At 47.4% G+C, this 14,833-nt stretch overlaps 1 protein-coding gene across 1 annotated transcript in view; it reads right to left on the bottom strand.

Moving 5' to 3' along the window:
• Plekha7 (pleckstrin homology domain containing A7) overlaps window positions 1-10,700 on the bottom strand; it is a 187,929-nt gene extending 177,229 nt beyond the window's left edge. Inside the window, 4 exon segments of the mRNA XM_028884573.2 lie at window positions 10,283-10,340; window positions 10,436-10,512; window positions 10,617-10,645; window positions 10,647-10,700. Coding sequence (XP_028740406.1) covers window positions 10,283-10,340; window positions 10,436-10,512; window positions 10,617-10,645; window positions 10,647-10,700 — 218 coding nt within the window.
• Window positions 10,701-14,833: the final 4,133 nt, after the last annotated feature.

Here is a 14,833-nt window from a genome sequence, read left to right as displayed (position 1 = left end):
TCTGCAGCAGGGTGTCTCTGGAGGAGTCTAGAAGCCACTCTCTCCCCTAGCCCAGCTCTCCCTGCTTCTCCCTGTGCACCACTTGGCCTCTCTTCACCTCACCCTGTCCAGAGGGCCCTGAGCCTGCACACTCCTATACTATGCTTTACAGTAGGGCATGGTGCTGATGAGTCATCCAGCATCAGAGCTGAATGAATGACCTGATATCTACATTTAAACCAATATATACATTTCATATAAATAGAAATGAATTATAAAACATATAATATATACTTTAAATTCGTCTTTACTTAGAATGATACTAAACAAACCAGGAAACAGTGATGTATACCTTTAATACCAGCACTCTGGAGGTGAAGGCAGACAGACCTCTGTGAGTTGAAAGGTCAGCCTGATCTACGTAGCAAATTCTAGGCCAGCCAGGGCTATGCAGTAAGACTGTCTCAAAAAAAAAAAAAAAAGACATGAAATAGCGTATTTTAAAAACTATGACAAGTCTAGGGGGGAAATGGAAAAGGAACACGTTTTATAATGTAGGTTTGTTGATTTGTCTCCTTTTGTTTGACAAAGGGGCTCAAATAACCCAGGCTGGCTTCTTACAATTCAATATATATCTGAAGATGGCCTTGAACTCTTGGACTCTCCTGCCTCCACCTCCAGAATGCTGGAATTGCTGGCTGAACACACTGTCTTACACTGCAGTTTTGTTTTGTCGTTGTGTTTTGGAGACAGAGACGCCAATAGCCCAGAGTCTCATGTAGGTCCAAACAGGGCTCTCACTCAATGTGTCACCAAGGAAGACCTTGAACTCTTGACAGCCTTACCTCCTACTCCCAAGTGCTAAGATTAATGTGCCGCCACACCCATGTCACTACAGCACTTTCAATGGCACCTCCCTCTTTCCATTTTGCATGGGGGACTGCAAGCTTTGTTACTGGCTCTGCCCCGAGGATGTCCCAGCCCACAGCGCTGGGGAAACAATGAAAAATCAGCTCACTCCAAGCCTTCAGTGTGTCTTTCCCAAGTCCTACTACCTAGGGAATGGCACCTGCACAGGATGGCCCCACAAGTCCCCCAAGATAAGGCTGGAGGGCCTGAAGCTAGGTGGCACCTTGTGTAATCAGCTGGCCCCTGTCAGGACGTTGGAGCAAAGTCAGAAGATGCCAAGGGAAGCCAAGGAAAGAGGGGGTCTAGTCCAATGGCCAATACGTGAGGAAAAAAATCCCCAGATGTGAAGAGCTGAGCTCAAGAGACCAAGCAGGCAGAAAAGGCTGCCTGAGCCTCTACTGGCCAGGTTCCTGCTTTGAGTGTTGCTGCTGACAATGAGTAACTACATCCAAGATGTCTGGGTCCGAACACCAGCCCCAACAGGCCCACTCCTGGCTTCCCTGCTTCTGTTCCATACACAAGTCTCCTCTCTAGCCAGGAATTTTAAAAGCCTGGACTACTTAATGATCACCCAAGGTTTCTTGGGGACATAGCCTCTTCCATAAATAAGGACAGATGGATTGGGTGCCAAGCCTCAGAAGCAGTGAACAGGTCTGCCCTCAAGGAGCAGCCTTTAAGCAGGGTGTGTGGTGTCCCTGTCCCCCCACCCTCCAGCCCCCATCACATAAGTGCCTCAGGCAGGAGGATCATTCATAGAGCGGCCCTAGAGCTGGGCCTATGGCTCAGACCTGTAAAATCCCAACTATTTGGAAACTAAGGCAAGATTGCAAGTTCAAGGCTAGCCTAGGCAACTCAGTGAGAGAGTATTTGCCTAACATGCTTGAGCACCTAGGTTCATTACATGAGGCTATGTCTCAAAATGAAACAAAAAGCTAGGTACAGTGATATGTGCCTATAATCCTACACTAGCAAAGCTGAGGCAGGGGAAATATTATGTATTCCGAGCCAGCTGGGCTACAGCTGTAAATAAACCAGACAACAACTATGAATAGCAATAGCAGTTCCTGGATTTTCCCAAGAACTCAAAAAGATGAAATTAGCATCATGTGGTGCTTAACTAGCTCTTAGGGAGCTACAAAGTTCAAGGTCAGCCTGGGCTACACTGCAAGGCCTGTCTTAAAAAAAAAAAAAAAGATTAAGGCCAAGCACACATCTTTAATCCTAGTACTAAGGAAGCAGAGGCAGGTGGATCTCTGTGAGTTTCAAGATTACAAAGTGAATTCCAGGACAGTCAGAGCTATACAGTGAGACCTTGTGTCAATAAGACCAGGAGCTGGAAAGGTGGCTCAATGGTTGAGAGCCCTGGCTGCTCTTCCAGAAGACCCAAGTTCAATTCCCAGCACCCACATGGTAGCTCACAACTCCAGCTCCAGGAGATCCAATACACTCACAAAGCCTATGCAGGCAAAACACCAATTCATATAAATTGAAAATAAATGAATCATAGAAGAAGAAGAAGAAGAAGAAGAAGAAGAAGAAGAAGAAGAAGAAGAAGAAGAAGAAGAAGAAGAAGACGACGACGAAAGGGGGCTGGAGAGGTAGCTCAGCAGTTAGGGGCGCTGACTACTGCTCTTTCAGAGAACCCAGGTTCAATTCCCAGCACCCACATGGCAGCTGAGCTACCTGTAATTCCAAGATCTGACACCCTCACACAGACATACATTTGCAAGCAAAATACCAATGTGTTGTAGAATATTATTTTAAGATGTGTTACATTTGTTTATGCTGTGGAGTATTTGTTTAATGATGCAAAGATGTGTTGCATTCTTTTATGTTGCACTTGTTTAACTCTATGAAGCTGTGTTACTTTGTCTGTCTAAAACACCTAATGGTCTAATAGTGAAGCAGGAGAAAGTATAGGCAGGGCTGGCAGGCAGAGAGAAATCTGAGAGGAGAAAAAGAAGAGCAAGAGGGATCAAGGAGCCACCCATCTACACAGCCAGCCATGGATTAAGAGTGAAAGTAAGATACACAAAAATAAGAAAAGGAAAGAGCCCAGAGGCAAAAGGTAGATGGGCTAATTTAGGTTAAGAAAAGGTGGCAAGAAACAAGCCAAGCTGAGCACGGAAGGAGGTGCTATGTGGGGTTTAGAGCACTGCCTCGTTCCTAGTAAGTACCCCACAAACACTAGCACTGATTGTCAGCACCGGCAGCTCAGAATCCATGGCTTTTATTTAAAAGGTAACTGGAACAAGCGTGTGAGCACTGGTTTCTAACAGCAGTGAGCTCTGTGACATTTCACCTCTGAATCTCTCTTTAAAATGGAAGGACTTGCCTTTACAGTGTGCTCCAGGCATAAACTACAAAAGAGCCTGCCATCATACATGGTCACACACAACAGTACTCTCTCCATCTCCTTCATGTTTTCTCTTCCACATTCTTTATTTATTTATTTCATTATAAGAAGAAGCACAGATCTGATTACAGATTTGTGACCATGTTGTTTAACTCTGACACACAGAGGCTCTAATCAGAATTCAATAGTGTCAACTTCTTACATGATTTGTTTTTAAAGATGTTATAATGACTAATAGTTTAAACGGGTTTAAATTTTTAAAACTTCTTTTTTAAGATTATCAAAATAATTAGTGTTTTCTTGGATCTCTGGATATAAATTATGAAAATCATGGTATCAGAGTCTTCTTACTGCCACATGTTTTGCCTCAAAACTAAATAATTGATTAAGAGAAAAAAAAAAAAGAAACAAGCCAAGCTAAGGCTGGGCATTTAATAAGCCTTCATGTGTGATTTATTTGGGAGCTGGGTGGAGGGCCCCCAAAGAGCTAAGAGCAAAAACAGCCAACAACATTTTGGCATCCCAATGTGGGCCTGTAGAAAGCTGAACACCACCAACGCACATAGGTGCTGGGATTAAAGGCATACGCCATCACCACCTGGCCACAAAATCTTTTCTTAAAGGGGATGTCTGGACTACTTTACCTGCAGTTGGGAGAATCATTAATGCAAAATGTAGCCAAAAGTGCAGAAATAAACTAAAATCCCCATTTCATAGTTCAGGGTTTTCTGCCTCAAGAAACAGACTCTAGATCAAAATCTCTGCTACACAGGACACAGTGGCACACACCTGTGATCCCAGGCCTCGGGAGATGGAGACAGGAGGATTCTGAATTCAAGACCAGTCTAAGGATCACAGCAAGATCTTGTCTCAGAAAACTGGGGGCAAGGCTTGGAAGGAACACACTTGTCTAGTATGTGCTATCCCCTGGGGTCATGCCTCCATATTCCAAAGAAATTAAAAAACAAACAAAAACCAAACCATGAAAGGAGGAGGGGACTTGTGAGGAAGAAGGGATCCAGAGGGAATGGGAGTGGGTAGGAAGAATAATGGGGGACGAATATGCTCAGAACACATTATACAACTTGACAGGATCTGGAATCATCTGGGAAACATGCTTCCAGGAAGATCTGTGATTTATTTATTCATTCAAATTGCATTAGTTTCTGACCATGCCTGTGAGTGATTACTGGGATTAAGTAAACTGAAGCAGAAAGAGCCCCCCAAAAGTCAGAAGCACTATTCCTGGGCTGGAAAGGCAGAAAGCCAGTGGGGCAAGCGCTTTCCTCCTGACTGTTAGTGCAGTGTGAACAGCTCCTTCAATTCCTGCCATGCTGACTCCCAGCCTTGAAAGACTGTAACCTTGAACTGTGAGCCAAAATAAGCCCTTCTGTGGCGATATGAATGGGAATGGCCCCCACAGGCTCACATTTCTGCATGCTTAGTCACCAGGGAGTGGAACTGTTTGAAAGGATTAGAAGGATTAGGAGTTGTGGCCTTCCTGGAGGAAATGTGTGGGAGTAAAGAGCCCATGCCAGGCCCAGGCTCTCTCCCTATGGATCAGGATGTAGCTCTCAGCTATTGCTCCAGCGCCATGCTTGCCCCATGCTCCCTGCCATGAAAATAATGGACTGACCCTCTGAAACTGTAAGCAAGTCCTCAATTAAATGCTCTCCTTTAGAAGAGTTGCTCATGGTCACGGTGTCTCTTCACAAAAGAGAACAGTGACTAAGACACCTTCCTTCAATAAATTATTCCTGTCCAGGCATTTGATCACAGCGACAGGAAAGAAACTAACTAAGGCAAACATGTACGGCTTTGTCAAAAATTAAAAGAAAAACAAAATACCTCTGTTAAGTACCAGGAACAATCGTTGTATCCTGAAAATACCACACACTTTTCCTGTCCACTGGGGAAACATTCAGCCATGACTCGGTTCTATCTCTCAGACTTTATTGACAAATCCAGAAATTCTCAGTCTAAGAAAGCATGCAGGGCCAGGCAGACGGCTCAGCAAGCAGAAGGTACTCACTACCAACCCTGACAATGACCTGAGTTTGATCTCCCTTCTCTAGGAACCACATGATGAAATGAGAGAACAGACTCCCCAGGATTGTCCTCTAACCTCTACACACCCCATAGTACACTACTGCTGTAAACAATCCTTCTCTACACTATGAATATGGATTACTCTCATTTGCTAATAAAAAGCTGATTGGCTGATAGCTGGGCAGAAAGAGATTGAGCTTGAAAGCCAGACTAGGAGAATGCTGGGAAGAAGGGCAGAGTCAGAGAATCACCAGCAAATGCAGAAAAGCAAGATGAGAATGTCATATTGAGAAAAGGTACAAAGCCACCTGTCTAAACATAGATAAGAATTACAGGTTGCTGGGCAGTGGTGGTGTACCACTCAGGAGGCAGAGGCAGGCAGATCTCTGTGAGTTTAAGGGCAGCCTGGGCTACAGAGCGAGTTCCAGGAAAAGCACCAAAGCTTCACAGAGAAACCCTGTCTTGAAAAAAAAAAAAAAAAATTACAGGTTAATTTAAGTGTAAGAGCTAGTCAGTAATAAGCCTGAGCTATCAGCCGAACGTTTATAATTAATATAAGCCTCTGTGTGGTAATTTGGGAAGTGGCTGGTGGGTATTTGTGAACAAGTGGTTGAGACAGGAAATGTCCAATTACACACTATGGCACACCAACACACATACACACACACACACACACACACACACACACACACACACACATACACAAAAAAACCCACACACTCTTAGAATGTAATAACTTGTTTAAAAAAACACAAATTTTTTAGAAAGCATATAAATGCAAAACTTCATGGGTTGTGGGGCAAGGAGGAAGATAATGAGTCCCAAATCTGGAGGCCTCTTCAGAAATTATCATGTAGAAAACACAGCAGCTACCACAGGATCCCAGCATGTAGACACCAGCAGCCTCTGATGGTAGGAGCCATTATCAATGTTGCTGTGGGTAGGCCTTCCAGAAAGTATGGGAGGATTCAGATGGGGGGACAGAATTACCAAAGAAGAGTTACAACAGGGATGAAAGCCGGATGCTGGGGACAACAGCCTGGAGTCTTACAGACTGCACAAATCCCAGCTCAAGATGTACTGCACACTGCTCACAACCTCTCCTCATTACCCCAATAGGTGACCTTGTGATACAGACCTGGACCTCTCCCTCTCACCTCCACAGAAACTCTGCTCCAGCAACTGCCCAGTCTCTTACCTACACCATCTATTTCTCCTTCTCCCACCAGAACAAAAGATGTTGTACAATCTTCCCCTGAAAAGAGAAAACCCCTCCCTCAACCCACACACTCCGAGCTGTTAGCCAATGTCTAGACGCCTCTTTGCAACAAAACTCCCAGGAAGATGTGATGTCCTTCCTGGACAGGTATTTCTTACCTACTTTCTCTGCCATGGGCTCCAGTCAGCTATGTACTAGAGGTTCCTATGACTATACATCTGCTGTGGAATAATTCTTTTGTACATTGTAAAGATTTGTCACTCAAATTGGTTTAATAAAATGCCGATTGGCCAGTAGCCAGGCAGGAAGTATAGGTGGGCAACCAAACTAAGGATGATGGGAAGGAGAAGGGCAGAGTCAGGAGTCACCAGCGAGAAGCAGAGGGAACAGGAAATGAACATGCCATGCTAATAAAGGTACCACCACATGGCAGAACATAAATAAGGGATATGGGTTAACTTAAAATGTAAGAGTTAGCTAGTAACAAGCCTGAGCTATTGGCTGAGCATGTATAATTCATATTTAGCTTCTGAGTCAGTTATTTGGGACCTGGCCTTTGGGACAGGAAACGTGCAATTACAACACATCTTCTTACCTTCTCAGTCTCTCCTCTTAAGTTTACCTCTTTCCCAACCTCAAACATTGCACGTCCCCAGGCTAAGAGCATTGTACTGGTTAGTTTCTATAATCAACTTGACACAAACCAGAGTAACCTGGGAAAAAAAGAACCTCAATTGAAGAATTGCCTCTAGTGGGCATGTCTGTGGGAAATTGTCTTGATTGGTGATTGATGTGGGAGGGCCCAGCCTGCTGTGGACCATACTATCCTTGACAGGTGAGCATAAGAAAACTGGGCTGGCAAGCCAGAGTGAGTCAATAAGCAGCCTTCCTCCAGGCTTCTGCTTCAGTTCCTGCTCTGACTTCCTTCACTGATGAACTGACCCGAAGTATAAACTGAAATAAACTCTTTTCTTCCCCAATTTCCTTCACCATGCTCTTGGTTGTGGTGTTTATCACAGCAACAGAAAGCAAACCAGGACAGAATTTCTTGGTCTGAACTTGTCCTTGATGACATCATCTACTCCTCATGGCATCATACAACTGTTATCTACAAATGGGGTATCTGCAAACCTCTCTCACTCTCAACCCCAAGCTTCAGATTCATACATCTATATCAACCTTCCAAACGCTGAGACCCTTTAATATAATTCCTCATGTTGTGGTGACACCAACCACAAAACTATTTTCATTGCTATTTTCTAACTGTAATTTTGCTACTGTTATGAACTGTAGTGTAAACATCCATGTTTTCCTACTAGGAGTTGTAATGTAAATATTCATGGTCTTAGGGTGACCCCTGTGAAAGGGTTGTTACACACCCCCCCGGGGTCATGACCCACAGGTTGAGAACCACTGATCTATATGCTATATTCCTATCTTAAATGTAAAACAGCAAAATAAGATCTTTTTGTGTGTTATTATTTTTCAAGACAGGGTTCTCTGCTGTCCTGGAACTTGTTCTGTAGACCAGGCTGGCCTCATACTCACAGAGATCCGCCTGCCTCTCCCTCCCGAGTGCTGGGATCAAAGGTGTGTGCCACCACCACCTGGCATACATCTTTTTTTTTAATCATCTATTCAAGATTGTTTCTCCCCCAGCATTCCCATCTTAAAGATATGGGCACCACCTGTCAGGTACTCTCACCTCTAGGAGTCATCTGTGTGCATGTGTGAGTGTGTACATGTGTACTTATGTGTTCTTGTGTGTACAGGCGCACATGTGCATGTATGCGTGTGTGTGTGTATATATATATATATATATATGTGTGTGTGTGTGTGTGTGTGTACATGTGAATATAAAAGCCAGAAGCCAAGTCAACCTCATGTGTTGTTTTTCAGATGTCCACCTTGTTTTTTGAGACAGCGCCTCTCACTGGGACCTGGGGTTTACAGATTAGGCTAGGATGACTGGCCAGCAAGCCCTAGATTTTCCTGTCTCCACCTCTCCAGAGCTAGGATTACAACTGCATGTGACTACACTGGATTTTTATGGGATCTAACACGAAGTCCTCATGCTTGTGTGACAAACACTTTATGAACTATGTCCCTACGAGTCATCTTTGAATGTTCTTTTTCTCAGACAGCATCTGATCCATTAGAAAGGTCTGTAAACACTACATCCAAAGCACAGCCTGAATCTAACGACTGTTCTCCATCTCTGTGCTCCACTCTCCACTAGCCACAGCCTCCTACTGCTCCCCTGCCTCCCTGGCACAGCTGTCCACGCAGACCCCATTCTTCCTAAAATTGCAAAGCATAGCATGCCACTTTCCCGTTTAAAAACCTCTGAGTTCTCCTTGGGCTCAGAATATAGCTTATCAGCCATTTACCTCAGTCCAGCTTCATCATTTACCTCCCTACCTGTGACCCCCTTTACTGACACTCTCCCTTGGTCACCTTCAAGTCACACGAGCCTCTTTGCTCACTGAACTTGAAGAGTTTTGTGTCTTAAAACATTTTTTTTCTGAAATGTTTTGCCCCTAGTGGTCATCACAGCAAGGATCCTTTTCGTCATTCAAACTTCAAATGTCACCTGCTCAGAAAAAGTCATCATGACCTTCCAATCCAACAAGTCATCCAATCATTCCAAATCGCATCCTCTCATGTTAATTTTCTGCACAGCAGTCGCTGCTACCCACTATTATTATTGCTCACTCTTTGTTTCCTTTCCTCCTGCCGGCTTCAAATCAGCGAGCAGGAACAGTGAACACCTCCCCTCCATAAATCTCATCCATCAGTCTCAGCCACTACACAAGAGTCCCAAGCGGGGAAGGAGGCTCGAGGACTTTCTTCACATATTCTGATCCAGGTCTAAACAGTGTTTCCAAGTTGGTGTAGAAATGAATTCTGAATCACGGCCCCCCACAGTACACCTAGTGCCAGTCAAACCACCGGCCGGAAGACCTTTGGCTAGTTCATTCATTCGATAAACAAACATTTACCAAGCTCCTACTCTATGCCAGTGGGGCAAAGGATCAAAGGCAAGTTCTGACTCCCAAGAACCACAGGTAGCAGAGCGAGGAACGCGGCAACACAGGCGCCTTCCCCGAGCGGGAAAGATTAAGACTGTACGCGTGTCCCTTATGGCTTCGAGAGCAGATCCACAGGGCCCAACAGACCCAGAGTAACTGGTGGAGCAGCACCCCGCGGCTCGGGCGCCAAAGCTCCCATTCTACTAGCCCAGGCAGAGCCGGCAGTCCGCGTTCATCTGCGTTGGGCGCCCGCCGAAGACTCGCGGTTAGAGTTCCAGGAATCTCATTGGCTGGCCGGGAGCCCCACCCCCATCCCATCCCTGAGGAGCAAGGATGCAGCCACCGGGGTCGCGCTCCAACTCTCCTTGGCGATCCCAGCCAGCGCGGCCAGACACCACCTTCCACTAGCGTCGCGGCCCCTCTTCCCCCTCCCCCACGCCCAAGCCCTGAGGCCACACTCCCGAGCCACACGAGCCCTACTCCCTGACACCCGCCACTGTGCCCAACGCTTGCCCCGAGGGTAGGCGTGTCCCGGGAGCCGTGGAGTTTGCTGGCGCTGGCTCGGCCGCTGGCGGGCGGGCGGGCGGGCGGGACCGGGCCAGGCCCCCTGCGGCGCTGCGAACCCCGGTGCCCAGCCGTCCCCGAGCCCGCCACCTTCGGGCACACAACCCTGAGCGCCCAGCCCGCCAAGGCTGCGGAGGAGCGAGTCAGGTGCGGCCGCGATGCGGGCTTACTCACTCGATGAAGAAGCTGGCGCCCTCCTCCGTGAAGCCCTCCTCCCAGCCGCGCGGCAAGTCTGCGGGAAGGCGAGAAAAGTCGGTCAAACTCGCGCGGCCGTGGCGCCCCCCGCCCCCGTCACCCCACCCACCCCTCCGCTGTCCCCGGGCCCACCTGAGCGGATCATGTGACCCGAGTTGACGGGCTCGCCGGTACGCGGGTGCAGCCAAGTCGTGCAGCGGAGCTGGTCACTGCGGGAGACGTGCACCTGTTAGCGCCACCGCCCCCCCCCCCCGCCCCGGGCCCCGGCCCCCCAGCGCACGCCCCGACCCGAGTGCTGCCGCCCCTCGCGCACTTAATAAAGAAGACGCGGCCGTCCCGACATAACGCCGTACGACCAGTGCTCAGGTAGGGTGTCCCGCCCGACCGCAGCCGCCATGTTCGCCCAGCACCAGAGCCCCAGGCCGGGGGGGGGGGGGGGGGGAGGGTGAAGGGGCGGGCAAGGGGCGGGGCGAGCGGGAGATAGGGGTGCGTGAAGTTGGACAGAGAGTGGGAGGGACAAGAAACGGGAGCTGGAGTAGCAAAGAGTGGGGGGCAAGGAGTTCGATGGGGATAGGGAGGTGAGGGACAAAACGTGGGGAGGGGGTCCAAGAAGTTGGAAAGAGCGAGGCGGCGAGGCAAAGAGTGGGAAGGGGCTGGGACACGAGCGACTTCGATGCACCCCACTGTGTTCTTCTGTGCTGGCTGCAGCGTGGGCTCCCAGCCTTGGTGACTCGCGGTCTGGTGCCTGAGCCCGAGGTTGCAGCCGGTAGCTCCAAAGTTCACTGGGGCAGGGGCCGGCTGGAGCGCTGGGCCCCTCAGCCTTTGTCCCCGAGACCCGCGGGCGATGGAGCAGACTGCCTCTCCCCCCCCCCCCCCCGCCCTTGCTTCAAGAAAACCAGCCGACCTGCACGCCGAAACTTCTTTTCCCCGGAAGTGTGCGTCTTTCTTAGCCTAGAACACCGAACAGGTTTCTTGCAGGACTCCGGAGCAGCCTCCAAGGCTTCTGGAAAAAAAGTGAAAAGCTTGCCTGTGATTCTAGCTCTGGTAGACTGAAGCAGGAAGATTGATGCGAGTCGGGAGACAGCCAAAGCTGCTTAAGAGAGTTTCAGGACAGCATGGGCTACTATGAGACACTGTCTCAAAAAAACGAAAAGTAAAGAATGAGGTCTAGGAGGGGCTGTGTGTAGAGTAGGTGGAGTAGCTTCCTTGGAACCTGGCGCACAATGGGTGCTCTAGTAACCGCTAGGGCAATCTTGCATTCATTTTTCCCAGCCCACAGCAGGAACATGGGCCAGGACCAAACTGGTCCTCTCCATGCCCCCACTCATCTGAAGCTGCAGAGATCACAGGCTGCTTCTGCCTTCAGTTTTCACAAGTGACAAAAAAGACAGGATTTCCCTGCTCTCACTTTGGAAGAGCTGTCAGCCCGCAGTCTGTAACACCTTTTTTAAGTATTCAACTCTTGGGGGAGCTCCCCTGAGCCCCCAGAGCAAAGGAGACCCTTCTGCTCCCTTAACTCACTTGTTTGCACCTAATTGACATTTGTGTGTTTACTCTTTTGTTCTCCCAAAAAAACTAAATGTGTCAACTGGAAAGAGAAGGGGCCTTGGTCTGCCCCAAACTACAGGGGCCTGGGTGCCTGAACAATTCTGGAGCATGCTTTCAGTCACTCCTCGACGGGAGAATGGGAAACACTCAAGACACCCTGTCCTGTCACACAGCAAGTGGGTGGAGCAGGAAGCTAGGCTCCTGGGCAAGGGTCAGGCCAGCCTTGCAGGGACACAAGCTGCAGGTCTGAAGAGGCTGACCTGAGAGTGTGACTCAGAGTGCGCACCGGAATGAGAGAGGTGGGAGTAGGATGGACCCTGAAGGAGGCACAGCTGGAGCAGGCCAGATGAACCTAACGGAGTGCAGGGCGACCTGTGGGAGGGGTGTGGGGTGCTAGGAAGAGCATAAAGGGATCCTTCCTCTGCAGCAGTTAATTCGGAGAGAGTTGCTGTGTGATTGGGAGTGCAGGGCCTTCTGTCTCTGACCCAGGTCTTGACCAAATGAACATAGAAAAACAGCATCTTTGTTATTAAACACTGATTTAAAAACAATATATTAAATGGGCAAGGATATGAACACACAGTTAATAGAAATGAAACACAAGTGGCTTTTAAGTAAATGGGAAGATAATTGACCATTGCATAATATCAAGTATACAAATGAAAATTACGGTGGAATTCTATTTTGTAGATGTTGGATTGGATTTAAAAAAACAAAAACAAAAACGTTCTTGTTCATTGCTGCTGGGACTATAAAATGATTCTGCCTCCTTGAAGGCAATTTGGCAGCAGCTGTTACAAGTAAATACACATTGCTTTGACCAGGCAACTCCACCACCAGGAGATACCCTGCAGGAAATGTTGTATCCCTTCAGTGTGGCTCAACGGTTAAGAATGCATACTACTGGCCGGGCGGCGGCGGCGGGCGGCGGCGGCGGCGGCGGCGGCGGCGGCGGCGGCGCACGCCTTTAATCCCAGCACTCGGGAGGCAGAGCCAGGCGGATCTCTGTGAGTTCGAGGCCAGCCTGGGCTACCAAGCGAGATCCAGGAAAGGCGCAAAGCTACACAGAGAAACCCTGTCTCAAAAAACCAAAAAAAAAAAAAAAAAAAAAAAAAAAGAATGCATACTACTGCTGAAAAGGACCTGGGTTCAGTTCCCAGTACCTATTTGGTGGGTCACAACCTTTTTGCACTCCTGTTCCAAGGGATCTTATGCCTTCTTCTGAACTTTGAGCACACTGTACACATGTGGTGCACAGGAATGCATGCAGGCAAAATGTATATACATAAAAATAAAAAATTCTTTAAAAAATATTTTAATCATGTGCTACCATATGTCTCTGAAAGTGTACTCATGAGGAGTTACTCCAGAAAATTAGATGTTTTTATTTCCTTATAAAAATGTGTGTATGATCATTTACAGCAGCTTCATCTATAAAGGCAAAAACTAAAAATGGCCTCCTAAGGGTGGGTGGTTAAATAACCAGTCCATCTTTTATACCACAGAATTTGGCTTCACAACAAAAACTTGACACGCAACCATGTGGGTGGATCTCAAGATGTTAATAACAGGGGCTGGAGAGATGATTCAGCAGTTAAGAGCACTGGCTGCTCTTCCAGAGGACCTAGGTTCAATTCCCAGCACCCACATGTCAGTTCACAACTGTCTGTAACCCCAGTTCCAGGGGATCCGACACCCTCACATAGACATGCAGGCAGGCAAAACACCAATGCATATAAAATAAAAAGAAAATCATTTTTAAATATTAAAAAAAGAAAGCCAAAGTGCTAGTTTAAAAAAAAAAAAAAAGTTCACCGGGGGGTGGTGGCGCACGCCTTTAATCCCAGCACTCGGGAGGCAGAGGCAGGCGGATCTCTGTGAGTTCGAGGCCAGCCTGGTCTCCAAAGCGAGTTCCAGGAAAGGCGCAAAGCTACACAGAGAAACCCTGTCTCGAAAAACCAAAAAAAAAAAAAAAAAAAAAAAAAGTTCATACCAGCTGGGTGGTGGTGGTGGTGCCTGCCTTTGATCCCAGCATCAAGAGGCAGAGGCAGGTGGATCTCTGAATTTGAGGCTAGTCTGGTCTACACAGCTAGTTCCAGGACAGCCAGGGCTACACAGAAACCCTGTCTCGAAAAACAAAAGCAAACAGAAAAGATCTTAGTACCAAGTTTGCAAAGAGCAAAGCCAGCCTTAAAATATCACATTTGATTTTACAGCATTCTCAAAATCCAATACCCAATATTGATTTTAAAAATTCATTAGTGCTGAGCATGGTGGCACATGCCTTTAATCCCCAGCACTAGAGAGGCAGAGGCAGGTGGATCTCTGAGTTCAAAGCCAGCCTAGTCTACAGAGTGAGCTCCAGGACAGTCAGGAGTACATAGAGAAACCCTGTTTCACAAAACAAAAAACGGGGAGCAAGAGAGATGGCTAGATGAAGACCCCAAGTTTGATTCAGGTCTGTTATAAAAACAACAGTAAAGTCTATACATATATTCTGTAAAATTTAGGATTTCTTTTATTTTTGGTGTTGTTTTTTGTTTTGTTTTTGTGTATTTGTTTGTTTGTTTCGAGACAGGGTTTCTCCATGTAGCCCTGACTGTCCTGGAATTAGCTGTGTAGACCAGGCTGGCCCTGAACTCAAAGATCCACCTGCCTTTGCCTCCTGAGTGCTGGGACTAGAGGTGTGTGCCACCACCGCCCGGCCCTTCTTCTTTTTAAAATATGTGGGTGTGAGTGTCTATGGAGGCCATGGATGTTCAGATTCCAACTCAGGTCCTCTGAAAGAGTAGGGAGTTGCTCTTAACCACTGGGCTATCACTCTGGAGGTAGAAACTCTTGCAAGTACTAGTAACATAACCCAGCAAATTGTTGACAAAAAAATTTATGCTGTATATTCTAACTCTGCTTACCCTAGATGGTAGCTGTTGACACATGAGTTACAGATGATCTACACTCTGAGGTGAAATGCCCTCTCTATGT

This window comes from Peromyscus leucopus, chromosome 1, assembly GCF_004664715.2.
Source record: "Peromyscus leucopus breed LL Stock chromosome 1, UCI_PerLeu_2.1, whole genome shotgun sequence".
NCBI classification, from domain to species: Eukaryota; Metazoa; Chordata; class Mammalia; order Rodentia; family Cricetidae; genus Peromyscus; species Peromyscus leucopus.
Note: the sequence above shows the minus strand (reverse complement) of the source record. Positions and strands in the feature narration are given on the sequence as shown.